Genomic DNA, 25,608 nt, shown 5'->3' on the forward strand with positions numbered 1-25,608 from the left:
GTACCAGTACAATAGTAGTCATTCGGTCTATCATGTCTTCAATATATAGTATAAGTGATTAAGTAGTTAGTCAGTTAGTTATTCAACAACTATCCATCCAAATGTTTGTCTGTCTAGATTCAAGACGATGGATGCATTACAATACAGTAGTTGTTGTTGTACCAGTAACTAATAGGAAGAGTAATAATAATAATAATATATAACTAGTAACTACTTAGTGCCTGGTACTAATAACTGGTAAGTAGTAAGTAGCTTCCATCTTCTCACTCAGATCATTGGGAACTAGTACTATGAAATCAATAGCAGTAGCAACAGTAGCAGCAGCAGTAGTAGTGTATAACTATAGTAGTATATATTTACAAGGAGTTAGTACTACTTATCTAACTAATGACTTTAATGTTGGGAACAATAATAAGTATGAAGCATTGGTTATATTCATAAGTTTCTTTCTGTTCAATTGGCACGTAATATTATACATAACAGTTCATATGAATTGAGTGGTGATGTATACTCTCTCTCTCTACTTAAGTTAGCAGCAGATTAGTAGGTGATGTTACATCCCTGTGTTACACTATCTACATCATCCCCCCCCCCCCAAATCCTTCCTCTCTCTCCTCTTTGATACTTGGTTCATCTAGATGAGAAGAGGGGAAAAGATGATGATGAAACATTACTTCAGTTACAATCCGTAGGCTACCGATTGGTTGCAATGCATTGCATCGAGCTTGAAAAATTTTGATTCTTGAATTTGATTTCTGATCCAGATGAAACGCTGACATATCCCACACACGCAAACATACACACACGCGCCCCTTACCAATGACATAACCTAACCTAACCTACCCCATACCCATAAGCAATGCATTCATTCCCAAGAGAAGAAAAACAAACACACCGTCCGAACCAAGAAAAAAAAGATCATATCATACCCGTACCATACCGTATCGTTATCCAACATGAGACATAAACCTACCCCTGTCCTGGCACACCATGTATCCAATTGCAGCCGGTTACGCCAGACAAATGACGAGCAAAATAAAGCCGTGACATAAAAGGCTAGAACAGCCAGAAGATTATCCTCCCCGCTCTCCAAACTGTCTAGCCCATTCTTCGTATTCTTGTAACCCTTCCCTGCTCACACTAGGACGAATAGAAAGTAAGCTCGCCTGGAAGTCCTGAAACCGTATTGGCCGGATCTGGTCCATAGGGGTGTGCAGGAGCGCTTCGCCTAGGTTACGGAGAGGACCCATGGCTGCGTCTTTGGCGAGAGCGGTCATGTCGGAGCCTGAGAAGCCTGTTCATATAGCTGTTAGTCTCTGTATCCATTGTATACATGTAGGGAGAGCTGCAGATGTTGCCTACCTTCAGTGACTTGAACCAAAACTTCGATATCCTCGTCGGAAAGTTCATGGACCTGGTGACTGAGTAATTTCCGTAACTGTTGCTCGCGAACATCGTGCTCCGGGAGAGGTATGTATTGTCGACGCACGAATCGACGACGCGCAGCTTCGTCAATATCCCAGGGCATGTTTGTGGCCGCGAGGACGAGCACGCGGCTGGCGTCGCCGATTTTCTTGTCCTTTTGCTCGCGACCGGCGGCTGCACGCTGCAGGTCAGACCATTGGATGAGAAATTCCGTCTTCGATCGCCGGGAGGCTTCGTTCTCGGTTCCTGATGACCGGGCGGAGAGCAACGAGTCGATCTCGTCGACGAAGATGATGGATGGCGCGAGGGCCTTGGCGAGTCCGAATAGAGCACGTACGAGCTTCTCGCTCTCACCATGCCATTTGGAAGTCAGTGTCGATGCGGAGACGGAGAAGAAAGTCGACTTGGATTCCGTAGCGACTGCGCGCGCCAGCATCGTCTTGCCTGTGCCTGGAGGCCCAAATAGAAGCATGCCGCGGGCAGGCTCACGTAGACCGGAGAAGAGATCAGGCCGGAGGAATGGGTAGACCACGGCTTCTTTAAGCGCCTTTTTCGCGCCATCTAGACCTGCTATATCGTCCCAATGAACTTCATCGCCGCGGACTACTATATCGTTCAAAATCTGTCGAGCAGCAGTGACGTCTACCCCCTTGGGAAGCCTGTTCAATATATCCAGATACATATCGTCCTCATCTACCTCTGCATCTTCCTCGTCTGGCTCGGTAGACTTGGGGCCGAGCGATTCTGGGTCACTCGACGGTGGCGTTATGGTCCGCTTGAGCTGTGGTGTTGGTCGGACCGGACTATTGCCCGATAACGCCATACGATCTAAACCTGGAACCAATGCATCCTCTGTAGATGATGTGGGGGCGAGGCGGGGACGCGATGTTGACTTGGTCGGTGGCCGGCTTAAGCGCTCCGTGGGCTCAACAGAGCGTCGGGGGGAAGATGAAGTTGGATTGGCCGACCTCAATGCTACCGGCTTGGGCTTAACAGATGGCTTCGGCGGAGGCTGCGAACGAACGGCGTCTTTCGCATCAGGTCCTGCGGAGGCGGACTGCGAACGAGCAGACGACCGCAACTGACTCTCCGCAGTGGGGGTGCAAGACGCGGAGACTGTCGGTGTCGTCGAAGGAGTGCTCGATGCCGACTTCTTCGCAGGCGACCGCCGGACAGGCTGGTCCGACACGCGGGGCTTTCGTCCGGTGCGACGGCTATCTGGGTCGTCTGTTGGTGGAATGGATGCTTTCCGCGGGACATGTCCATCTCCAGAATGGGCGCGAAGGGGTGCCGGCTCCCTTCGAAAGCTGGGGTCATTGGAGGCGCTCTGGCGGGAGGAGGCGAGAGCAGCATCGCTGGCGGTCTTGTCGGGCGAAGAGGGAGTGTTGTAGATACTCCCCCAGGCCAGCCCGGCGGCCTGAGAAGCTGCGGCCGGCCGCAGCTCTCTCCGTCGGGAGGGGTCTTTCTTCTTGCCCAATTTCTTGAAATCACTAGTACGCAGGGTGAACGGCATGATCTTCCGGCGCTCGGGACTGGGGGTGCGGGAGTCCGTTTTGCCCGAGGAATGCGACTGGGTGCGCTGAGCGGGGATGGGGATGGGCCGGGACGAAGCCGCGGCGCTGGGTTGAAGATCGCTCCTGATGGAGTCGGAGCTGACGGTGGTGGACGGGGGCGGGCGACCGGGGATAGTGGGGGGTTTGGAGAGATCGGTATATCCGACCGCGGGGACGGTGCCGTCACCAATCCAGCCCGGTGTGGTTCGAGGAGGCGATCGACCGGTGGAATCCTTTCTGCTTTCGCGGAGGGCCTGCAGGAGATCGACCCGCTCGCGGCATTGAAGCTCGAGCTGGCGAATGGACTCTTGAAGGGCACGTTCGGTCTCGTTTTTGGGAGTGTATTTGGAGGGGACACGATAAGCGTTGTGATAGTAGATCGTTTCCAGGGCGGAGCGCCAAGATCTCAAGGCTTCCTCTTCATTTTGCTGTTTTTTTGCCGATCGGGGCAGGTAAGTATTTGGTGTGGAAGGGAGGAGGGGGTCTGTGAGAAGGCAAAGGAGGAATGGGGGGGAAGCAGTGGAAGGTAGCATTGAGTTGTCACGAACCTGGCCTTCAAAGTAGACGGCAGTGGAGCACATCAGGTAGCAGTCATCGTAGGTCTTCTGGAGCGAAGACGCCGGCTTGGGGCGCATCATGCATCCAGCGCTGGGGAAAAGGCGGAATGTGCAGGACCCGCCCGCAAGATGAGAGGATAAGGATGAGAATGAAGATGAGGGGGAGAAGAAGAGGAGAAGAGGAAGAGGAGGGAGAGGGGGTGGGAGGAACGAGAGTATGCGATCAATTGAATGACAGGAGGATAGAAACACTCTCAAGCATGGGAGGGAACGTTAAGAAGTAAGAAGTAATAAGTAACGAGGAAAAGAAAAGTGCCAGAAAGAAGCAAGGAAAGAGAAGCAGCAGCAGAACGACAGAATCCGGCGGCGGTTTTGCCCTCCCCAGTTTTCTACGTGACGTCGTTGGTTACCGGCTTTGGCGGCCATGCGGTTTTGCTTGGGAATCGCCCCTCGAGACCCCCCAGAGTCCCTACAACTTCATTTATTCCATTCAATTTCAAAATCATGTCTCACCGTGTCTCGGAAGCTGATTCATGCACAAAAAAGAGCCATGGACAGGTGTAGATAGATAGATAGTATGGTCATCCCGGTCCTCTATAGCGTACATACAGAAACATCCGCATCCAACCCGACAGATGCGCAAAGTTGTATCCGAACATTAAAAAATTGGGGGCACAAAAAAAAGAAAGACGTCCAACCAGAACTACTTATAAAAATGCAACTCGAGGATCAACCAGAAGAAGTGAAAAACATATAGGAAACTCGTCCAGATGTTCCCCTGCATGCCAACGCCAGTAGTAACGCGATTGAAGCACGAATTGAAACATACGCCGGGCCCTTCTTTTTGCTCAGGGCCCAGATCCAAGCACTCAAAACAATAATAACGAACAAGCAGCACTCACCAACAACCCGGGAGGCCTGAATTCATCGTCCATCAAGCCCAGCCATCAGCACCCCGTTCATAACAGATAAATACACGTCAGAAGGTTAAGGTTCCCCATTCGGAGTCGGTCAAGGATCCCTCCTCCTTTCCTGGTCCGTTCTCTATTTCGTGATCGCCCGGGCTTGCGTTAATTAAGTAAGTCCAAGAGCCTCGGCAGTTGGCGCAATTCCCCCCGATGAACGAGAACAAGAGCAGACGGGAAAAGAAGAGGAAGGGAGAAAGGAAGAGGAGGTCAAGGAGAAGGGGATGGTAGCTGCAGAAAGCTTCAACCCGCCCGTAGATCAGTTGAGCTCATTTCAGCCTGCAGCGCTCGATCGGGTCCGTTTTGCGCACGTGATGCTTGCAAAGGACGAAGATTTTGTTTTGTTCTGTTTTTGACTGCTTGTTCAACAAGGCTATCTTTTTTCTTTCGTTTCATTTCTTTTCTTTTTTCTGTTTTGCTTTTGGTCGGGCTTTCTTCCTTTTCATGTGACTAATGGTTTCTTGGGGAATGGGTCTTTTTTTTCTTGGGTCCGCGGACGAGTCAGGTCGGAACCAGAGGTCAAAAAGGGTCGCTGAGCTGGATTGTGTCGGATTCATGCGATCGGGTCGTTAGCTAAAGCCGTGCTTGCATCTAGCTGTCCACCTGGCCCTTGAAGTAGGCCTTGGCCATCTCATACGAGGTCCTGTAGGATCGCGTCAGCAACCGTTCTCAATGCGCAAGTGTCGGGGGTAATTCTGCAATGGGTCCGTCGGAAGTTGCAAGGAAACTCACCAGCAAATGGCAGTGCTGGGCATGGTAGAAATAATGCGGGGGCGAGCGCCACGCAGGAATCCCTTCCAGCCAAATTGCCGCTTGATAATGGCCGCAGCGTTGAACAGACCCTTGGCCGACCGGATCTCCTCGTTCTGGGCCAGCCCTCGGGTCTGCAGCAGCGTCTTTACAACGTCAAGCGGGGTGGTGATACCGGCGGCGAATGCACCCGCCAGACCTCCCGCCATGCAGTGCGTGAACGGGTCGTAATCCTGCGACGGGTTCATGACCTTGGAGATGGACTCGTAGGCGACAAACTGAGTGGCGGTGAAAGGCACCGTCATGCAAAGCGTAGTGGGATAGGATACGTAGAACGCCTGGAGACCCTCCGCCTTGTAGACGGAGCGGGCGCATTGAAGGATACTCTTGTGTACCGAGCCATGGACCTGCATGCGTTGCTTGATGACTGCTTCAGTTAGCCAACACCCCAAAAACAGACTAAGAAGGATGGAGCGCAAATGGCGCAGTACTCACCATCGAAGGGGTTCATCAAGGCGTCGCTAGCAATGGTTGCGGACGCACCGCTCAGCGCTTGGCATCGTCAGCAATTGCACCAAAATCATCGCACCTCCATGCAAAACACCAAAAACCTACCAGCTGCTACCGGGTGGTGCCCATCGTCCACGTTGCCACCGGCCATCTCCTTAACAACCTCGTATGTACCAAAGTAAACGGCATGAGCCGGACCTAGAAATTCACCCAGTCAACCTCCGCCGCGAAAGCACCCACAACGGCGCGCCCGAAAGTGTCGCACTCACCAGCACCAACGATAACACTCGAGACGCCCTTCCATAGCGTCCTCCAGCCTTCAATCCGGTAGATGGTCGAAACCGCATTGGTCAAGCCTGTGTAGAGCCCGCCGTTCGAGGGATGCAGGATTTGCATGCGTGTCTGTACGAACCCCACCATTAGCCAACCGCACCCGCAAAGCTCAACATAAGAGATGAAGCGATCAATCTCCAGCACCTCCAACCCATCTCAAACCTCCCCTACAATCATCAACGTACCTTCAGCAAGTCGACCGGATACATAACAGAGTGTTCCTAGAACAACCAAGCACCCATTAGCACAACCACCGGAACCCAGTCACCAATTCACCACGGTGTTTTCCACATACTGCTATTCCTGCAAAAGCGCCAGCCAGCATATTCCGGCCTAAGCCGTAGTTCGAGGGGAGGGCTTCATAGCTATTATCAGATTGGTTCGTTAGCTGCGGATTCCAACACCGAAAGCAGATCGTTGCCAAATAACACTCCGGAAAATGCAATAAATCGGACAGCGCAGTCAATCGCAGGAAATATCCGCTGACGAGATAGTCCCTGCAGATAGCCTTGCGCGAACAAGCGAAATCGCCACGAATACGAAGGAGAAAATAACACGGTCGACATACTCGTATTCCTGCCCGGGAATCTGCTCGGGAGACGCCATGGAGCTTGATTGGTTTGGTATCACAGCTGCTGTCGCTAGAGAAAGAGGCGATGTTATATTCTTCAAAAGAAGAATCGAATATCAGACAGCTCGGGAGGGGATGGTCGAGCTGGGAGTGTGGAGGTAACTTGGTCGAGGATGGAAATGCCGACGCAGAAAAACGGACTTGCGGAGCGGAGAGGAAGCCGGACTCCGAGAGGAAGAATATCGGGCGGAAGGGGAGGGAGCGAGACGGAGAGGAGGCGAGGAGAGGAGAAAGGTAGGATCAGCCCGATTGCAAGACGGGGAGGGAGAAGTTATTCAATGCCTCAGAGGGAGGGGAGCAGAGGAGAAGAGGTGAGAGGAGGAGAGCAGAGGACGGACTGGCGAAAGATAGGAAATAATAATCTTTCTGGACAGTCGGGAATTTCTTGCTGCTGAAGGTGAACTAAAGGAGCAAAGCAAGTCCCGGGTCATTAATACTGTTCGGAGGTGGTTTCAACCTGTTTCACCGGGCCGAATCCCCGCGTGGATGCAGCTGTTGAAGTGGTATTGAGGATGTATCAGTCAGTATGCACGGCAGTCCCGCCCGGAGCAGCAGTAATTTATTTGTTAGTTAACTTAGTTCAGCTTTCTCACAACTAAACTACTCCCAAGTAAGTAGTAGATAGTTAGATAGTAGGTAAGATAGTCATAGGGTAAATAGATTGAGGGAGGAACTTTCACCAGTTCGCGTCCCTTCGGTAAATATAATTTTTTGGAGAGATTGATAAAAATCCAGCCTTGCCTCCCTTCCCTTCCTTCCATCCTGATTCCTTGTGTTTTCTAGCCCGCTTCTCCCCAATTTATCTTTATTCTAATTTCCACACACTATGCCTATTCTCCGCATGATAACTAAACATCATTACTATGGAACTTACCTACTAAACGTGTACTAAACATGTTCCTCGGAACTACCCAAAATTTTCCATCTTTTCTTTTTTTCCCACCTGCATTGCACACACACACACACACACACAGAGACTGACTATCTACATGCTGAATCAGCATCCCCGACCTAGACTGCCTTAGACAACCTACCTTACTAACGAACCTCCAAAGTAACCTAGGCAAAACTAACTACGACAGATCCGATGACGGAGCCCCATCTCCATAATTCAACCGACTACTCCGAAGTACTCTTGAATAATGAATAATGAATACTTTTTCGCCCCGATGCCAGGCATCCATCCTTCCAGCATAAAAAAGTTCCAATAAAATAATCATTACACTTCATTCCCATTACTTAATCTAAATACCTGGGAGAAAACCTTTCCTCGGCACGAAGCGAACAGACTATGTATTACTCCATAACTAATTAGATGGGGGATCATGGAAACACTAAAGAAAGTAAGTACGTAGTAACTTAGTAACTAAAGCAAAACCGCCGAAGCACGGAGGAATCAATCCCTCAATCAATCAGTCAGTCAAAAAACTTCGGCACGGCACACCGCGGCGCCGCATGCCAGCCTGTGCAGATGATCTCTTTTATTTTTTATTTTTTATTTTTTCCCTTCCTTCCTTTCCTCTTGGGGTGGGCCAGCCAGCGAGCGGGTTTGGCTTATCTGATTGATTAACACTTTCCAACTTCTTTTGGATATATTCTAGAATAAAATTTTCCTTTATTATTTTTTTGCCACGGGTGATGTTTTTGGGTGCTGCCTCGGGGTTAAGTTCCTTTTATGGATATCCATTCCTCTCTTTTTCATTATTTTACTTTTTCATTATTTTACTTTTCAAATAGGAAAAGTATATGTGCCAGGCTCGGGGGTACTGTAATGCAAAGCAGGGCTTAAAAGGTTTGAGACTGAGTACAGTAGTAGTATCTAGTTGGCGCCGTTGGTTGTTGGGGATTTGGCATTTGGCATTTGGCATTTGGCGTTTGGCACTACTACTACTTACTTACTAGATAAGTTAAGGTAACTGGCTAGTAAACTAGTATCTAGTGGATCATCGCTGACTGACTGACTTGCTACGTGGGATCAATCAATGTAGGAGGTTGATTCTGTGTACAATTTTCACTTTTTTTTTGTCATTTTCTCCGCCAGTACTGAGGTTTCCATTCTATGGCTAGTCAGACTAGCTGGTGCATAAGCATAGATACCTTGTCAGTTGTAGTAGCTGTTAACTATAATCCTCCGTATAAGGGCATCTACCTACTCGGACATTCTTTCTTCATACAATCTCCCACACAATTTGTCAATTTTAGACACCTACCCACCCGGCTCAGTCTGTTCACGTCATGTGCATGCCTCTCAGATACATCCCTCCCTCTTCGAGGCGTTGAATATGGAAATGTCAAACTCGGATAGTACTAGTCCCATGACTAATATGTTTCGAAGAAAAATGTGGAAGAAGAAATATATGACAAGTACAGCACAGAAATCGCCCAGAAGTAGTTGATACATACGAATAACGAACCATCCAGGAAAACATCAGGGACGCCGGAGTGAGAGTGAGAGAGAGTTGTTTAGATAGATAGAAACCATATGCGCTGTCGTCATGCACGTCGTGAAGCTCGTCCACCGGCTGAGGAAGTAGTGGGGGAGGGTGGCGCCTCAACAGGATGTAAGTTCGATCATTCTATATACTGTAGTCTACCATTCCACGTTGAAGGACCATTCCCCTGGAAATTACATGTCAGTATACAGAAACGTCTCGTGAAATCACAAGGGACATACCGTTTTTCAAGTTCTCTGCAGTATCGCTGAGGAGGATTACCCGGCGCTTGTTACAGTACGCCGTCTTGTCCAAGATGTCGACCTTCAAGTTCGCCAGCTCCGGTACGGGCTTTTCGAACATCTCACTCAGGCTTTCCACCGCCATTTCCAGATCCTTCTGGTTATCCTCGAAGATCTCCGTCAAATTGTTGCGGGCGAGGTAGTAGGCAAAGGCATATGTCCACTTCAGCGTCTGGCGACATTGCTGTAGTGCCTGCGATGCGGTATCGAGGAACTGCACCTCGATCCATGAGAGTCCAGACTGCGACTGCAGGCTCGTCATCTTCTTCTCCGTCTTAAGATACAAATCTTTGTCCAGCTTGGCGGACTGTTCATGGTTGGCATAGCGGTTATAGTAGTGGAGATATCGCTCCAGCGACGCCCGGGATCGCGCCTGCGCACTTCGGGCATCTGATCCAGATTTCTCCTCGTAGCGGTTGCAGTTATACCAGCTAGTGCCGTGTTCAGACCACAGTCCCATGCACATCCAGCAGAATTCGTGCTTGCACTTGCGACACGTCATGTGGTTGCATCCACCATTCTTTTCGATCGTTGAGTGGCATCGGGGACACTCCTTGGTATTGGCAGAGATCCAGTTCGCCGTCTCGGAATCATCTTCGCACTTCTTGAGCCACATTTTCACCAGCGTGCAGGGTGCTGGCTGGTGGTCATTTAGTGTGCACCCAAAGCAGAAATAGTGCCTACAGTCGCACTGTACAGTGGGTACGACACGACGAAGATCACGCTGCTTTATGGGGCAGTCAACCGCGTATTCACAATTGGGCGCCGGGCACCATTTGAGGTTGTCTTTATCATCGACGTATGTTCGTGTGAGAAGCGCGTGGTATCTGGGAAAAGCGTTAGTAACAGGGCAAGTAAAGGGCATGCTGCAATTCTCACCTCTCCTTCAGATCGTTTGTCACCAGAAGACCTAATGACTTCGAGTCCACAATCATATTGCAGCTATCACTCGGGCATTCTATCCTCGCTGCTTCACCCTCCTCCCGGATCTTCTGTCTCAGATAATGACGATAGCAATCCACACAGAAGCGGTGCCCGCAACGCATGGCATATGTCTCAAGGTCGTCCCCGTCCTCGCAGCAGATGTCGCACACGAACCCTGGTATCACTTCAGTCTTTGGCGTTCCATCAAAGTTGGTGCCGAGGCCTGCCTCCTCCAGCGTCTTCTCGGGATGATCCATGTATGACTCGATCAACTTCTCCCGGTTCCATCGTCCATATCGCAGCAGAATAGCCGACGACTCTGGGGGCAATCCAAGGATCGAGGAGACCTCGTTAATCTGCAAGTTCTGTTCTCGATCGATGTCCTCCGGGCTCAGAACAGTAAACTCAACCTCATAAGGCTTTCGTTTCGTCGCGATGATATCCTTATCTTTAGAGAATCCGCCGTCGAAATCGTCACCGAAGTCTGTACAGTAAGCAAGAAGGACATCGTCAGCATGACCATATAACCAAGAGTATGTAGTCAACCCGATCACTAACCTTCCCCAAGACTCTCGACATCACTTCCTTGGGTATCCAGGAAATCATCCGGGCTGGACCCGACACTCATGAAGTCCTCATCCGACTCCATGCTGGTAGACGCCGGAGTATCGATATCCTCCTCCTCCTTCTCCTCCTTCGATCGCACAGGAACCGAAAAGCTACCAGGAGTCGCTAGGGTATAATCGGAGTCAGGGTCCTGAACCGCGGGCTTCTGCTTTTTGCGGGAGGATTGGGCCGAAGAGGAGGTTGCGGTGGCGGCAGGCGAAAGGGCGACGGAAGCCTTGGTGGCGGCTGTTTTGGGTTCGTTATCTACAAGCGTCGCCGCGGCCGCCTTCCTCTTTCTCGTGAGGGGAGGCGTGGTGAAAGCGTTTCTGCCCGTGGCAAGCCGGTATTATGTGCTGACGCGAAAAAAAGGTAGGCCTCGAGATGGGATGTCGAGACCTCTTTTTCTCGAGACAACACACAGCCCGCAGCCTACCGGAAATAGCAGGAACTTTTGATGATATGAAAAAAGGGGGAAATACGGAAATACCCTGATGACAATAAGGAAGAAGAAAACAGGGTAGTGGTAGTAGGAACGAGGGGGAACAGGGCAGCACTAGCCCTCAGCCGATCGTTGCGTGGAGAGAGAGCTTAATGATGTTCAATCAACTGCTTGGGCAAAAGGGAGGGGCGGGTTGTGTCACTAACAACCGGGCGGACGTCACGGGAGGGATTCTGGTGTGGGGTCCGTTTTTTTCTTTTCAGTTTCTGGATTCGATAGAACTGCAACAGTGAATGTGATTAAAAGGGGAATATCAGAAAAGAAATAAATAAATAAATAAAAAGGTGGATTCCGATCCGAAAATATCTTCTCAGTACTGGAATCCCCTATTTCGAGGATTTATCCTGGCGAAGAGAAAAAAAGGAAAAAAAAAAAAGGGAATGATGTATCCCTTTATTATGCTCGATCGCGGCTCCAATGTTAGGGACTTGGCAGGGTCAAACTGCAACAGGAGGCCCAAGTTCTAAGTAGAGGGGGATGAACTCCACCAAAAGAGCCAAACTGTGGGGGGACAGTTCGAGGAACAGGTAAAGGCAGATAGAGCCGTGCACATCGAAGAGAAAGATAGATAGATAGACTAGTACGGTAGTACCTTGGGAAGACACCAGCTGGTCTTCTTCTTCCCCCCTTCCCCTCACGCCTCTTAGTCAATGTGACATGTAACTTAACTAACCGACCGACTACCGAGTCAAGTACTAGTGAGCAATCGCAGGGGTGCTATGATAAACAATAGTGAAGATGATGTGTGCACTGTCGTCTATCCACCTGGGAGGATCCAAGTCGTATCTAGAAGCAACAAACAGAACAAATCTTGAAGTTATTATTGGAATGGTGCTGGCTGAAGCAAGGCAAGAACCAGGCGATCGCCAACAAACAATTCCATCGTCACTGATTCATTCACCTGGCAATCGAACTTGCTTCTTTGGGCAATACCCGTGACTGCCTGGTTGATACCTGTGATATTAGGCACCCAAAGAAAGGCACTGAAAAAGCACAAGCAACAATTCAACGCTTCATCAGCTGCAGCTCCATTCATGCTGGGTATGGGTATGCTGCAATAGTGTGAATGGAGTAAGGTCTTTTTTTTTCTTGTCATTGAATTTTTTGGACAATCCTGCTAGTGTTCTAGGCTATGGTCTATATCATCTACTCATCATCTTCATCACTCTCTTCCTCCTCGCTGCTCTCCTCTTCTTCCGCATTGGCCAACCAGTCCACAAACTGCTGCGACTGGCTGCGCACTTGCCGCATTTCTTCCGTGCTGCTCGACCGCTCATCGGCCCACCACTGCTCATAAGCTTCTTCCTCCACGATCTCCAGGTCGTACAGCTCCTTGGCCGTGAACAGCATGACCGTGTCACCACGGCTGCGGTGCGCCAGATCCTGCTGCAGGAGGACCAGCAAGTCCACTTGATCGGGCTTCTCGTCGCTGTCGCGATCGAACAGTGACCGCTCCACAATCTCCTTGTACTTGCCAAAGATCTCCCGGATGGCCTCGCTCGCTCCCTTGCCGCCGTCCATCAATTGCTGGATGCGCTTCATGAACGCCGAAACCACGGCTCGTCGGACCTGGTGGTCGGAAGCATTCGCCGTCATACGCAGACTGACCAGCTCCAGTTGTACCACGTCGGATGTGACGCCATCCCGCAAGCTGTCGTAGACACTAGCCGCGGCATCGTGGACAAAGTGGTCCTGGTCCTCGTCGTCGGACATTGTAGTACTGAAACTACCCGAACGAGACCGGCCGAATTCTGAGATCTCGGAGGAAAGCGTTGAGATAGACTCTGTAGAGAGAGACAGGTTCGCCATATTGTAAACTGCGAAAGTAAATGTTAGCCAATCAGATTCCAACAAAAAAAATGGAGCAGCAGAATGCACTTACTCAAGCCGGACGAAGCATTGCTGGCCGTCTCATCTTCGTCCTCATCGTCATCATAAGGAACGTACTCATATCCCTTGCCGCCTTCCCCAACAACCTCGGGCTCACTGGCCGGCACCTCATCGTCCTCCTCCCGGTAGGCTGTCGTAATGCGTCTTCCGTCGCTAACCTTGACACCATCGGCGATCTCGACACCAAATGAAATCAGAGAGCCCGGCTCAATGGTGCAGTTCTTGCCCACCACTGCCCGGTCAGCAACAATGGCTTGATTGACAGTCGTTCCATCGCCGATGACAGCGCCATCCCAGATATAAGCACCATCCAGCGTGACGTTCTTGCCGATCTTGCAGTCGCGTCCGAGAACAGTGTTCTTGACCGTCGTCTTGTCTCCAATGCTGGTGCCCTGGCCGATGACCGTGCGCCGACCGATCACGCACGAGCGGGCCAGAGTCACACCCTGCTCTTGGTACAGGCTTCCCTTCCGAAGCTCGTAGTTGTGGCCGCGAAGCAGGTTGGTGTCGGGGCACAGAGGGTATGCCCACCGCGAAATGACATCCTTGCTGACAGCGTCGTACGCCTTCAGATTCCGGACCCGGGCAGCGTAGTGGTCCTTAACAATATGTGTGTGGATTGTCTTTCCGTTCAACTCGTAGTCCTTCAGCACACCGTACAAGAACTGCTTGCGGGGCGTCTGGTAATCGAAACTGTCGGACCAGAGACTCAGCACATCGGGTGTGCAGATATCGATGTTACAGTCGATCAGATCCTGGCGCAGGTCAATCTCCTGGTGTGTCGTAATGAGTTCCGCGTCGATGTTCAGGCGAGAAGACTCGGGGGAATGATGGTCGATCTCCTCGTAGTGTAGGCAACGGTCCTTAGTGGGGTCGATAACGAAAACTGGGGACACAGACGAGGACTTAGTTCTGTGGTTCCGGCCAGCCTCTCTCAAGATCATGGTCATGATGGCGTTCTTGTCCGCTTCACGGCGAGCACGGTGCTTAGTTAGCGCGCCTTCGATAGGCAGGTTGCTGATAACATCACCGCTGACAACGATGAAGTCGCCCGTGATGAGATGCTTGCCATCAAGATCACGCATGACATCTCCAACCGACGTCGACGTCGACTTGAGGAAAGTCAGCTGCTTGAAAGGCGACGACGGCGCTCTCCATTTGGACGCACTGTGCAAATCCTCCTTGTCAGCCCGGCAACCACAATAACATATCTCCAGCATATCCTGTATAAGCCCGCACGTACTTGATGTATTTCTCCAGCTGATCGGAGTGCGCTCCGCCGTACAGGAAGACATCCTCCACACCGGCATTGGCAAGGAACTCGAGCGTATATTCAATCAAGGGAGTGTTCGCAAGCGGCAAGAGACACTAAAATTAATCACTCTGCGTCAGCCTTCAGAATACCCCACCATCGATGCATACAGTCAACGCAGCAGCACAACCACACATACCCTAGGCTTCTCAAGTGTGAACGGCTCGAACCTCGTCTCGAAAGTATCTGCAAGCACCTAAAGCCACACGACGCCATTAGTCCAGGACCGCAAACCATCAACCTCCCCTCTGCGATATGAAAATAACATACAACAGCCTGCAATGTCTCCTCTACCTCCTCCGTGGCATTTCCCCTCTTCGCCGCACCACCTTTTTGTTTCGGGCCCATCTATACACCAAAGGCGTAAGCAAGTCAGAACAATCCAGGTCCATCACCTCCATCAAAGAGCGCTGAGGGCACACAATTGCGCACTCACATCAGGAACGGTATGTAGATCGACCGATGAGTAATTTCTCGAAATTCCCCCACCTCAAATCACAAAAGGACTCAGATACGGCGTAGGTCCAAGAAATAGGAAATAGCAGTAACAGGGTATTGTGGGAAAAATATGGCAGGTGCAAGAAGTCACCTAGAACAATCGGCACAATCCGACAGCAACAATGAATAAGTTCGCCCAGGGCGCGTTCAACTCGCAAAATCTCCGCCAAGCCCGGCGCCGTCGGGCGGAGGTAGTCAGAGTCACGCTTTCTTCTTCATCCCACCTGGCGGCCCGTTTGTCTTGTTTGTCTCCTACTCCTACTCACAAACACCCCCCACCTCACCTCGGCTGCTCTCCCCCTGGTCACATTGCACGTGATGTATAGTTCACGTGACTAAATAACCGTTGCTGCAAGAAGGGGTACAGCCACAGTGACTCAGCGAGTGCCGGGGGTTTCAGAGTCCAGAACACCATCGAAGGCCTGGGCCCTCATGGACTCGAAGGAATATCCCTTGTTCAGGGACCGACGGTCTAGAACCTTATCTATCGTGGATAAAGCTGATGAACACCAGATCGGAAGTGCAGCCTGCTTGGAGGGATCGGGTGGGCAGATCGGTTCGCTGGGTCGTATGATGACGAGGGTGGTGATGATGATGCTCTCCCCTCCGCTCAACTGGTGGATGGCCACCATTTCGACCTCCGGGGCTAGTGTGGAAAAAGTGGTGGGCGCCTGCAACGTCATATTCCCTTTTTTGCACTCTGTTACTAGACCTGGACATGCTGAACGTTAAATAGTATCTATGTGGTTGGAAATGATGGGAGTTAATAATAGATTTTGAATTTGGCTCTATAGATTCCTACCTCCTGACCCAACAACCCTGCTGTTGAGCATCATATGCTTAGCTAACTATTTGACCCACAGCAAATTGACCTTCCACGTAACAACGGAGACTGGTTACAAAGCGCCCCAACAAGAAGAATAACAAGTCCATATGACGCGTACAATAGACACTACATGCTGCCAGCCCAAGGTCCTGCTGCCAAAACCAAGGTATCTGGATGCCATACCCCGAGTACCAGTTTTTTCGACTGCATCGGCCATCCAGCCAGTAGAAACGAAAACAACGCAACAGTTTGCCGCAAAATGATTCGCAACCTATGCAAGTAAATAACACGCGCCTCCAACACCGGGATATATCGAGCAACGTCGGGAAAATAACACAGAAGCAGTACAACTCCCTGAGACAACAGTATCGTACGGCTAAGACTTCATCACGAGAAGAACAACGGAAATCGTAAGGTGGAGAGGCGTAGCGGGAGTGAGGTGAGAGATGCGGAAGGCGGGTGTCAAAGGGAATTGGGAAAAGGTCATTGTTCATCTAGTGTAGGGCGAGAAAAGAGGGGAGAGATGGAAGAACCCTCGATCTAGCCCGTTCGCGCAGCTTGCATGGGGTTAACCATTGGCTGCGCTTGATGAGCGTACATGCGCGGCCGTTTGGCCATATTGGGGTTTTCGGTGGCACTCGACATTTCCGAAAGCTGTCGTCGAGGTGGTTGCGGCCTGACGGCCGCAGGCGCCGTAGTAGCAAGGGCCACCGCGGGTGCGGGATACTGAACTCCGTTTTGATCTACGGCATATGCAGCCGCAGCAGGGGCGGCGGGTATATATTGGCCTTGGACTTGCGGAACGTTAGGAGCCACGGCAGTCATGCCTGGAAATTGGCCCGGTGATTGCCAAGCAGTCATCGATGTTGCTGGCGATTGCCCAGGAGAGCTGTCCTCCTTGACTGACTGGGCGGCCGAGCTTTGCGCGGCCATCGTAACGGCTGCTGCCGATTGGGGAGCCTCTATGCCCGGCGGCATCGTTTTTAGGTGAACCAAGTGTTTCTCAAGCATATCAAGAAGGCTCTTTCTTGTGAAGGGCTTTGGAAGGACGTCATCCATTCCTATTAATGCTGTTAGTCACTAACATAGCGACCCAAGAGTGGCTGTGCTAAGGAGCCCAGGGGGTGGCGAACATACCATGCTGGAAGTAGAGCTGGATATCGTCACTGCGAATGTTAGATGTCATGGCGATAATGGGGGTCCTGTCGAATTGGCGAATAAGGTGGCAAGCAGAAACACCACCCAAATTGGGCATGATAATGTCCATGAGAATGAGATCATATTTAGAACCATCCTGGATCTTGTTCACCGCTTCCAGGCCGTCAAACTGAAGCTATGTCAGTCGAGAGATTTCCGAGTCTTTGAAAAAAGTGACATACCGCGGTATCAATCAGGCACGAGAAGGAGTATAGGAATTTGCCACCAATTTGACGGCATGTCGCATCATCCTCCACGAGCAGAATATGGGGGCTGCGCACCCAACCGGGATCGACATTTGCGCTCTTTTTCCGGTTGTCGGGGAATTGCCGTCGAGATTCGTCGATCTCTTGTTTGGGAGGCATGGGATACGGGACGTTGTTGACATGTTCACTGTACATAGGATCGATTCCGTTGGTGGCGCCCACCGGGTAGACGACGGGCTCGATCTCTCCGTTCATCTTGGAATAGACCATAGCAGTATTCGCACTGGCGTCAGCAGCAGAGGGCCGCGCGACACCATTCCGGGGAGCAGTCTCCAGAGCAGGTGTAGGGACCACGGCGGTAGTTTTCGGTGGCTCGCCCATGGACTCTAGGCCCCCTAGATTGAATTGAATCTCTGCGTTCATATCATTCAGGAGCTTCGAGGCATGCTGCAAGGGTGACGAGGGCTCGTCGTCCATGGATGCGCCCTGTGAAGGGCTCAGGGTCGAACCGGCTTGACCCTGGGCTTGGAAAGGCACAGCAGCCGCTTTGCTGTCGCGCCGCTGGCGGGCATCAACGGAGAGCAGGTAAGTCATCACCTGGTGGATAACATTTTCATGGTTAAGGATGGTCTTCTGCACCCTCATAACTTCCTGCATCATCAACTGGTGATCGACGCTGAGTCGTGTGTGTCGCTCGTGTAATTGATGAATCTGTTGTTGTTGAGCCACAATTTGCTGGTTCAGCAAATCTATTTGTTGTGTCGGGACCGAGTCTTCAGTGCTCTGGGCCTGTTTGCGCGGAGCCGGGGCCTTCCGTCGGATGTTATCGAGGGATTCTTTGCTGTTCGCTCTGAACTCAGGGTGTTTGAACTCCCAGGCCTGAAGAGCAAGTACAATTAGAACCTATCGCACCGACTGCCACTAAGCGCAGGTTGCTTACATTCTGTCCGTACGGTGACTGTCCGTTTTCCTCGTTGTTCTGTCTCACTTTGTGGAAGTCGTACTTGTTCAGCTGTCGCACGAAACTGGCAAAGTTGCTGTGTTTAAAGTGCTTCGGAAGGATGGTCTTGGTGAATTTTTCGCACTGAATAGATTTCTAGGTCAGCCTCGATGATTGCGACCGCAGGAAAGGCAGACAGGGTGGGAGATGCGAAGAGCGCCATACCTCCAAGACCACAAAACTGTCTCCTTCGTCACCCCACCGCACGATTTCCGCGTACGATGGGTCTTCGAGCATCCTTTGCGATGAGGATTAGCACGCATGATCAATGTCGGGATACTGCAGAACATCGCTGGATTCTACTAGGGCGCAGCGACAACCGGACAGCGAAAGCCTGGGGGGGGTTGAGGTTGGAAAACCCGGCGGACGAGAAACCGGAGTGATGAAACGCAGGCAAGGTACAGAGGAAAAGTAGTAAAAGGGGAACAACTCACTTGTAGAGTTTTCGTACCTAACCATCATGTTAGCAAACTGAAGTATAATCGCATATAAAATTATAGCGATCATGAGGTTCACGACGGTCGCTATCGAGGGCGACACTTACAAAATCGCTGGAGTTGCCCGCGGGGGCGGTGCTGGTCGAGGTCTGGCCACCGTCCATCGTGGGCTAGATGGGTCGCGACCGATCGAACAAGCAACAGGCTCAACAAGTCGCAAGGCGAGAAACGGGCGGAGGGACGGGAAAGAAGAAAAACCAGCCAGTCGTCAAATTAAATGTCGGGTGGCAAAGGAAAAGGGAAAAGAAGAAGACTGGAGAGAGAGAGAGAAATAGAATAGTGATCAGACAGGAAAAAGAAGAGGACGAAAGAAAAGAAGAGGAATGGAGGGAAAGAAAGAAAAAGACGAGCGTAAGGTAGTAGTCGTGGTCGAGAGATGGTGGTGGTGAGCCTTAGTGTTAGTGAGGAAGTAGGAGGAATGGGGATTAATTAGTCAATGCCGTTCGGGTTTAGTTCCAGTCCCTCCTTTTGGTGGAGCCTGATATTTTTTTTGGGATTTATTATTTTCAGTCTTGGTCTTGTTGCCCTTTTTTTCCTTGAAGAGGGGAAGATGAAAAAGAAATAAGAAGGGGAGGAAAAAAAAAGAGAAAAAGAAAATACTAATCAAATCAAATATCATTCAATCAAAATAAAATACTAAGTCATCAGTCAACGGTCGGTAGTTAGGTTAGGTAGCAGAGAGAGAGAAACACCGAGGGGCTTTTCTTCTCCCCCCTCTCTTGTCTTGTCAGTCAGTCTGTCTGTCTGTCTGTCTGCTGCTGCTGCTGCTGCTGCGCTGCTGGCTGAGTTGGGGGTGGATAAGAAAAAGGCAGGCGTGTGGGTAAAGGTGGTTCTGTGATTTGCTTTCCATGGCTCACTCTCATTTGGCAATCAGGTTCACGTTCACCCAGCCCAGCAAAGTTTCTTCTTGTAGTATCTACAGTAGTCAAATGTATGAAGTAGCAGTGGTAGTAGTGGTATTGATTATTATCGACGCATCTCCAATTGCCCCAAGTGGGTTTTCCGGTTTCCCCCCCGAGTACGTGGTCACTAGCCACAACCTCCAACCCACCCGTTGGGTTGTCACTTCTCCGTCCCTTTACCCCTTCCGGTTAATCTTACTTGACTTTCGAGAGATGTGCAATTTCTCTAGTATCTACTTGTCCTCCAAGCATTCTGGCAATTTGAAATTCTCCGTTTGACGGGTATCTTGAGGCTATTTTTCATGCAGCACTTGTCTCTAATTCTGGGGGGATGACCTCAACGCAAGGAGATCCATAAGAGGGGTAGAATTCTTAATGCTAAGCCAACGAAACACTAACACTGGGAACTAAATCTTAGAGCCCCCGGGTCTAACTAACTAATAGGGACTGACAACTCAATATCGTTCACCAAGAATTATGCTCCCCTCCTTTTAAACTTTCCCAGCATACATACAAAGTATAAGGCGAAGAAGAAACGGTAGAGAGAGAGAAGAAAAGGAAAACAAAATAAATGGGTAAATGAAGAATTCTGGCCTACGAAGAAAACTAATTAAGTAATAATAAAAATACAGAAAGGCAATATCCATTACCCAAAAACAAACGCACAAGGCACCAAGTAAGGAAGGCAACAAAGCAAGTGTGACTGAGTGATCAGTATCCACCATCTCTTCTGGCGGAACTACCGGTCCAAAAACTGCTGTCAGTGCGCCTGATGGATGCAGAATGATGCACGAAAAGGATGGGGGGGAAGCTATGGAGATAGGCTGCCTCAGGTGGAGGGGCCTTGAATTCTGCGCAGCGATCAACAACCCGAACGGCCGTGTCGTGGTATACGGAGGGAGGGGTGGACGGAAGCAATGACCGTTTTGATGTTTATCTCTCAGCCCATCATCCTTGTTATTTTTGCCTTCGTTCATTCCTCTCGGACCCCGCGGTAGCCAGCGGGTTTGTACGAGGTGGGGTTCCAGAGAATCAAATCAACTGCATCATTACTTACATACAGTATGTATGTATGCCTTCAGTGCACGACTTTGCTCTGCTGGGCCATCTTTTCCTCTACTACTACAAATGGCTTCCCTTCTCAGGGGGTCCCTCAATTTCGGCAACAGTTGCAGATCCCCTCTCGCGGGTTAGCCGACGATACGAGGATCCAGAGATGATTACAACTAACTAACAGGTCATCAGGTGTAAGAGTAAAGAACGAGATGACAAAGAAAGAACAGAGACAGGCCATGAAATAGCCATATTCTAATTCCAGTCTGCCTCATTGAGCCATAAGATGTGATAGAGAGATCGGATGGGCTCTTAATTTAGCACAAGGAGCTATGGAGTAGTATGGATCATGGAGACGCCACCTCCCGAACATCATGTACTAGTTCTAAGGAAGCTGGTACTATTAATATTATGCGAGACAAACTATGTAAGTAAGTGCCCAACTAATTTACTGGTTAATCTGACTCCTGTCTTCTCCTCTCATGCTCGTCTTATCACGCTCATCCAGCCAGCCCATGAATAAGATCAATTATCAGCCAAGGTTCTAGATGGGGGAGGTGCTGCTGAGAGTCCAGACTCAACCACCCCCCGGTCCAAAGCCACTTGAATGCTGCAAACGAACCCTTGCAGTTCAGAGACAGACAATGCAGGGTTGGTGTCCGTCAGTCGGCGGGAACAAAGGCTGTCAGAGATTCTGAGGCAGCGATCGAGACTGGTCCATGAGATCTTGCCGGAGTCGATGTCCGCACGGTATGATTGATTCGATGTCCAACCCCCTCTTCATCGCGGCCTTGTGTCTGGTACTACTTCCCACATGCCGGCCGGGGGAGGCGAATCTGAAGTGATGAAATGTAGACATACATAAGTGGGCCCTAAAATATGGCGTTATCGCCCTTTTTCACGTGGATGATTGTTTTGAAACCAGCAAGAGGTCCCGGAATTCTGTTCACAACCGCACTATTGTGTGGCTTTATCTGCAGAGGGCAGTTGGCTGTTTCAATCAACCCATTCGACCATCAAGGATTGTTGAAAAGTCCTAGTATATCTTCCTCTTCCTCCTTAGCAAGTCCCCACGTTCTCCAGTCGACCGTCCGGGCGCTGCAGCCGACAAGCGACCATGACGAAATCGTCGCAATGTTTAATGTTCCGACCTCCCGAACGGGAGCAATTTAAATTAATGTTTGTTATTTCTGGAGAAAGCTGAGGAAGCTCCACCAGCTCAGGAACAACAATAATCAACTTCCATCCAGCTCCCACCTTCTTCCTCCCTTCCACCTCCCATATCGCTCATTTCTCATTTTAACTTCCTGTGGCAACCCCCCCCCCAAACGGGAATATTGAATCTCTTACACCAAACACATTCCTTGTCAAATTATCATCCATTCCTCCCTGTAGCCATCATGTTTGCTGCTCGTCGTCTTACCGCCGGTGTCCCTCGCACCTTGTCCCAGAGGGCCCTTTTCCACAGCACGGCACCCGCTTTTGTACAGAAGGGAGACGCCATCCCCGACCTTGATGTCCTGGTTGAGAACTCGCCCGGCAACAAGGTGAACCTCGCCAAGGAGCTCAAGGGCAAGGGCGTCATCGTCGGTGTTCCTGCTGCCTTCAGTATGTAATCTTCGTGCCGATATCGTCGGCCCGGCCTAGAATAGGAGTGGTCGCTGTTATTACAGATATCCCCTGGTGATAATTTGCTAACCGTTCCACCTCGGCGGAAATTAGGCCCCGCCTGCTCTGCCACCCACGTTCCTGGATTCATCAACCACCCCAAGCTGAAGGAGGCCGGTCAGGTCTTCGTTGTTGCAGTCAACGACCCTTTCGTGTAAGTTACGGGTCACGTACGGTGTCATCCGTTAATCGAGGGTATCATGGTTAACCCGACAACAGCACCAAGGCATGGGCTACCTCCCTTGACCCCGAGGGCAAGAGCGGCGTAAGTGATCTTATAACCTGGTTGTACGAGAAAACACCCGGTGCCGTGTACTAACGCTACATGATAGATCCGCTTCTTGGGTGACCCCAGTGGCAAGTTCTCCGAGGCCCTGGATGTGACCTTCGACAGCGCTTCCATCTTTGGAAACAACCGCAGCAAGCGTTACGCCCTGCTTGTCGAGAACGGCAAGGTCAAGGAGGCTTTCGTGGAGCCCGACAACATTGGTCTTGACGGTATGTTCCCAAAAACCAGCATATAAATTGTTTGTTACTAACGGATTATGTAGTCTCTGCGGCCGAGAAGGTCCTGGCCTAAACCAGCCCAGAGAATTAGCATATAAAAAAAATATATACTTAGGCTCTTCACATGACAATATATCATAATATTTGTTGCGATAGAACTCTATTTTCAGAACCACAGCCAGCGAAGCATAAGTCATAACTGGCAGCGCAAAGCCATGATGTCGAATAACCCAACGCCCGACGGCATGCCCTCAAGGGCATGTCAATCCCCAGGATATATCCAGTCCCTATCCCTCTAACCTCCGTCTTCACAACAGTGTTAGCCCTGGTGCAGCGCCTGCCACTGCTCGGGAGTGTAGCACTTGGGCGTCCAGGCGTGGATGGCAGCGATCTCGGCCTTGAGGGCCGAGTTCACCAGGCGATGGCGAGCAAGCATGGTCTTCTTCTCGAACTGAGGGGAGACAATGACGGCCTGGAAAGCCTGTCCGCAACCACCTGTAGACAACATTATCGTCAACATCCGGTCTTGGAATCATATAGTTGTAGCATTCATTCCCCCATGGAGATGAAATTAATCAGCAGGCGCTCTCATACCCGACAAGTCTTCGATCTCAACATGCTGCGCCTGCAACTGATCGATCAATTTGGTCTTCAGCGACTCGGCCGTAACGCCCGAAGTATCGGCCATGGCTGCGTTGACTGCCGCAAAGGAGCGCGCGGAAATCGAGAACGGCGATTTGTGATGGACGGGGGTGCGGAGAAGATACCGGCAGCTTCTGCTCAACAGGGTAGTGGTGCGGGAGTACATCAAGCGAGCCGGGCGGCGACTTCAAAGGAGTATAAGGTACTTGAATAGTTAAAGGTATTAAATTATATTAAGGTGAAGGCGACCGAGAGTCGTTTAAGAGCGATTTGAGTCAGAAGGGTGGGCAGCGCGGTGATGCTTCTTCCGATGTAGGATGACGGAATTCCTTCATGCTGGAATTGATCCTCTTTCTCCTTCCTCCCGTACCGTACCGTAAGAAACGGATTGGTCAGCTGCCGTTGTGGCTGGTGGGTACTAGCCCCAGTCTGGACTAGGGCAGCTGTGGCGCCAGCTTCTCCTCGGCTTCCATCGCTTCTTCTAAAGCTTCATCTGCTTTTACATTCGCGGGGTATTTTCTAGCTCAACTTTTGCGCTGGCCAGCTGACATCCCGGAACTGCACCTGATCACCGCATACCGCAGTCTACAAGAGCATTGTCTATGAACTCTCTTCGTCGCCAATCCGCCCGCCTATATTCCACAATGTCTGCTTCATACCCCACCTCATCGCCATTTACGCAGGCAGTGGTGAGCTCCATGAGGAAGCTGTATGCTTTCCGTCCACCTACATTGATCAATTGAGTTCCAAAATTGCTAATTCGTTCAATGCAACAGCTACCCCGAGTCATTGGCAGATAAGAGCTGGGACAACACCGGCCGTAAGCTCCCCCATCCCTTTACTACCAGTCTTATACCCCCCATTAACTCTACATCCCAGTCCTACTCGAAGCCCCCTTCGACCACACCCGCCGACAGAAAAACTCCGTTCTCCTAGCAATTGACCTCACCAAAGCAGTTGCAGACGAAGCAATTGCCCGTCGCGACTCCGTAGTCGTAGCCTACCGTGCGCAATGCCCCCCCAAAACACCTACACACCATCACCGACTAACACAAGTAACATATCCAGACCCTATCATCTTCCGCGGCCTCAAATCCATCACCTTCAACGATCCCCAACAATCATCCCTCCTCCGTCTCGCCCAAGAAGGCATTAGCGTCTACTCCCCGCACACAGCCATCGACGCCACCCCCGGCGGCATGGCCGACTGGCTCTGCGACATCGTCACCGGCGCCATCGCCCCAACCACCAGCAGAAAACCCACCATCCAGAAATCCTCCTCAACACACTACTCCCACGCTACCTTCCCCGACCCCCAGCCCGCATCCCCCGCGACTCCCGTCCCCCACGTCCGCAACACAATCATCCCCTCTCCGCCCCCAGTCCCTGAAGGCATGGACTCAGCCGGCATGGGCCGCATCGTCACCTTCGACGAGCCCCAGCCTCTCACTGCCGTCGTGGACCGCATCGCCCAGGGCGTCGGATACCCCGGCGGTATTCCCATCGCTATTCCGCAGACCTCCTCGGTCGAGGACATCAAGATCCGCACTGTGGGTGTATGTCCCGGCTCCGGATCAAGTATCTTGTTGAAGGGCACGGGCGGGAAGATCCCTGATTTGCTTTTCACAGGCGAGTTGAGTCACCATGAGGCGTTGGCGGCGGTGGAGCGTGGGTCGGTTGTGGTTGCGCTGGCGCATTCGAATACGGAGCGTGGGTATCTGCGTGCGGTGATGAGGGAGAAGTTGGCGGGTGCGGTGAAGGAGGAGTGGGAGGCGAAGAGGAAGGAGGGTTTGGAGGGTGGTGGTGCTGCTGGTGCGGAGCTGAAGGAGGTGTTTGAGGATGCGGAGTGCGTAGTGGATGTTAGTGAGAAGGATCGTGATCCGTATGGTATTATGATTCGTCAGGCGTAGATCTAGCCATCTA

The 25,608-nt window shown here is 51.0% G+C and overlaps 9 protein-coding genes across 9 annotated transcripts; 2 read left to right on the top strand and 7 right to left on the bottom strand.

Moving 5' to 3' along the window:
* Positions 1-1,073: 1,073 nt before the first annotated feature.
* AKAW2_51884A (putative AAA family ATPase) lies at positions 1,074-3,616 on the bottom strand (the record flags this gene model as incomplete). The annotated part of the gene is made up of 2 exons (XM_041691862.1): positions 1,074-1,294; positions 1,363-3,616. The coding sequence occupies 2 exons, from the start codon at positions 3,614-3,616 to the stop codon at positions 1,074-1,076; spliced, it is 2,475 nt and encodes an 824-aa protein (XP_041545305.1).
* Positions 3,617-5,091: 1,475 nt separating this feature from the next.
* mrsA (putative mitochondrial carrier protein) lies at positions 5,092-6,699 on the bottom strand (the record flags this gene model as incomplete). The annotated part of the gene is made up of 8 exons (XM_041691863.1): positions 5,092-5,143; positions 5,233-5,677; positions 5,746-5,802; positions 5,866-5,958; positions 6,030-6,162; positions 6,279-6,314; positions 6,389-6,458; positions 6,662-6,699. The coding sequence occupies 8 exons, from the start codon at positions 6,697-6,699 to the stop codon at positions 5,092-5,094; spliced, it is 924 nt and encodes a 307-aa protein (XP_041545306.1).
* A 2,615-nt stretch (positions 6,700-9,314) lies between these two features.
* Positions 9,315-11,031, bottom strand: AKAW2_51886A (RING finger protein; the record flags this gene model as incomplete). Its single annotated transcript, XM_041691864.1, has 4 exons — positions 9,315-9,343; positions 9,399-10,285; positions 10,338-10,866; positions 10,941-11,031. 4 exons carry the CDS (start codon positions 11,029-11,031, stop codon positions 9,315-9,317), a joined length of 1,536 nt encoding a protein of 511 aa, XP_041545307.1.
* A 1,602-nt stretch (positions 11,032-12,633) lies between these two features.
* On the bottom strand, positions 12,634-15,037 carry AKAW2_51887A (translation initiation factor eIF2B catalytic subunit epsilon; the record flags this gene model as incomplete). Its single annotated transcript, XM_041691865.1, has 5 exons — positions 12,634-13,304; positions 13,370-14,544; positions 14,621-14,745; positions 14,829-14,885; positions 14,960-15,037. The coding sequence occupies 5 exons, from the start codon at positions 15,035-15,037 to the stop codon at positions 12,634-12,636; spliced, it is 2,106 nt and encodes a 701-aa protein (XP_041545308.1).
* A 527-nt stretch (positions 15,038-15,564) lies between these two features.
* AKAW2_51888A (uncharacterized protein) lies at positions 15,565-15,870 on the bottom strand (the record flags this gene model as incomplete). Its single annotated transcript, XM_041691866.1, has 1 exon — positions 15,565-15,870. One exon carries the CDS (start codon positions 15,868-15,870, stop codon positions 15,565-15,567), a length of 306 nt encoding a protein of 101 aa, XP_041545309.1.
* Positions 15,871-16,553: 683 nt separating this feature from the next.
* Positions 16,554-19,017, bottom strand: skn7 (putative stress response transcription factor SrrA/Skn7; the record flags this gene model as incomplete). Its single annotated transcript, XM_041691868.1, has 7 exons — positions 16,554-17,074; positions 17,151-17,340; positions 17,393-18,295; positions 18,357-18,500; positions 18,582-18,654; positions 18,851-18,867; positions 18,961-19,017. 7 exons carry the CDS (start codon positions 19,015-19,017, stop codon positions 16,554-16,556), a joined length of 1,905 nt encoding a protein of 634 aa, XP_041545310.1.
* Positions 19,018-22,268: 3,251 nt separating this feature from the next.
* Positions 22,269-23,116, top strand: AKAW2_51890S (peroxiredoxin family protein; the record flags this gene model as incomplete). Its single annotated transcript, XM_041691869.1, has 5 exons — positions 22,269-22,476; positions 22,591-22,690; positions 22,756-22,801; positions 22,869-23,034; positions 23,088-23,116. The coding sequence occupies 5 exons, from the start codon at positions 22,269-22,271 to the stop codon at positions 23,114-23,116; spliced, it is 549 nt and encodes a 182-aa protein (XP_041545311.1).
* Positions 23,117-23,362: 246 nt separating this feature from the next.
* On the bottom strand, positions 23,363-23,851 carry AKAW2_51891A (uncharacterized protein; the record flags this gene model as incomplete). The annotated part of the gene is made up of 2 exons (XM_041691870.1): positions 23,363-23,538; positions 23,638-23,851. 2 exons carry the CDS (start codon positions 23,849-23,851, stop codon positions 23,363-23,365), a joined length of 390 nt encoding a protein of 129 aa, XP_041545312.1.
* A 436-nt stretch (positions 23,852-24,287) lies between these two features.
* Positions 24,288-25,595, top strand: AKAW2_51892S (Nif3-like dinuclear metal center hexameric protein; the record flags this gene model as incomplete). Its single annotated transcript, XM_041691871.1, has 3 exons — positions 24,288-24,394; positions 24,462-24,505; positions 24,565-25,595. 3 exons carry the CDS (start codon positions 24,288-24,290, stop codon positions 25,593-25,595), a joined length of 1,182 nt encoding a protein of 393 aa, XP_041545313.1.
* Positions 25,596-25,608: the final 13 nt, after the last annotated feature.

The sequence above is a fragment of the Aspergillus luchuensis genome, chromosome 5 (genome assembly GCF_016861625.1).
Source record: "Aspergillus luchuensis IFO 4308 DNA, chromosome 5, nearly complete sequence".
Taxonomy (NCBI): domain Eukaryota; kingdom Fungi; phylum Ascomycota; class Eurotiomycetes; order Eurotiales; family Aspergillaceae; genus Aspergillus; species Aspergillus luchuensis.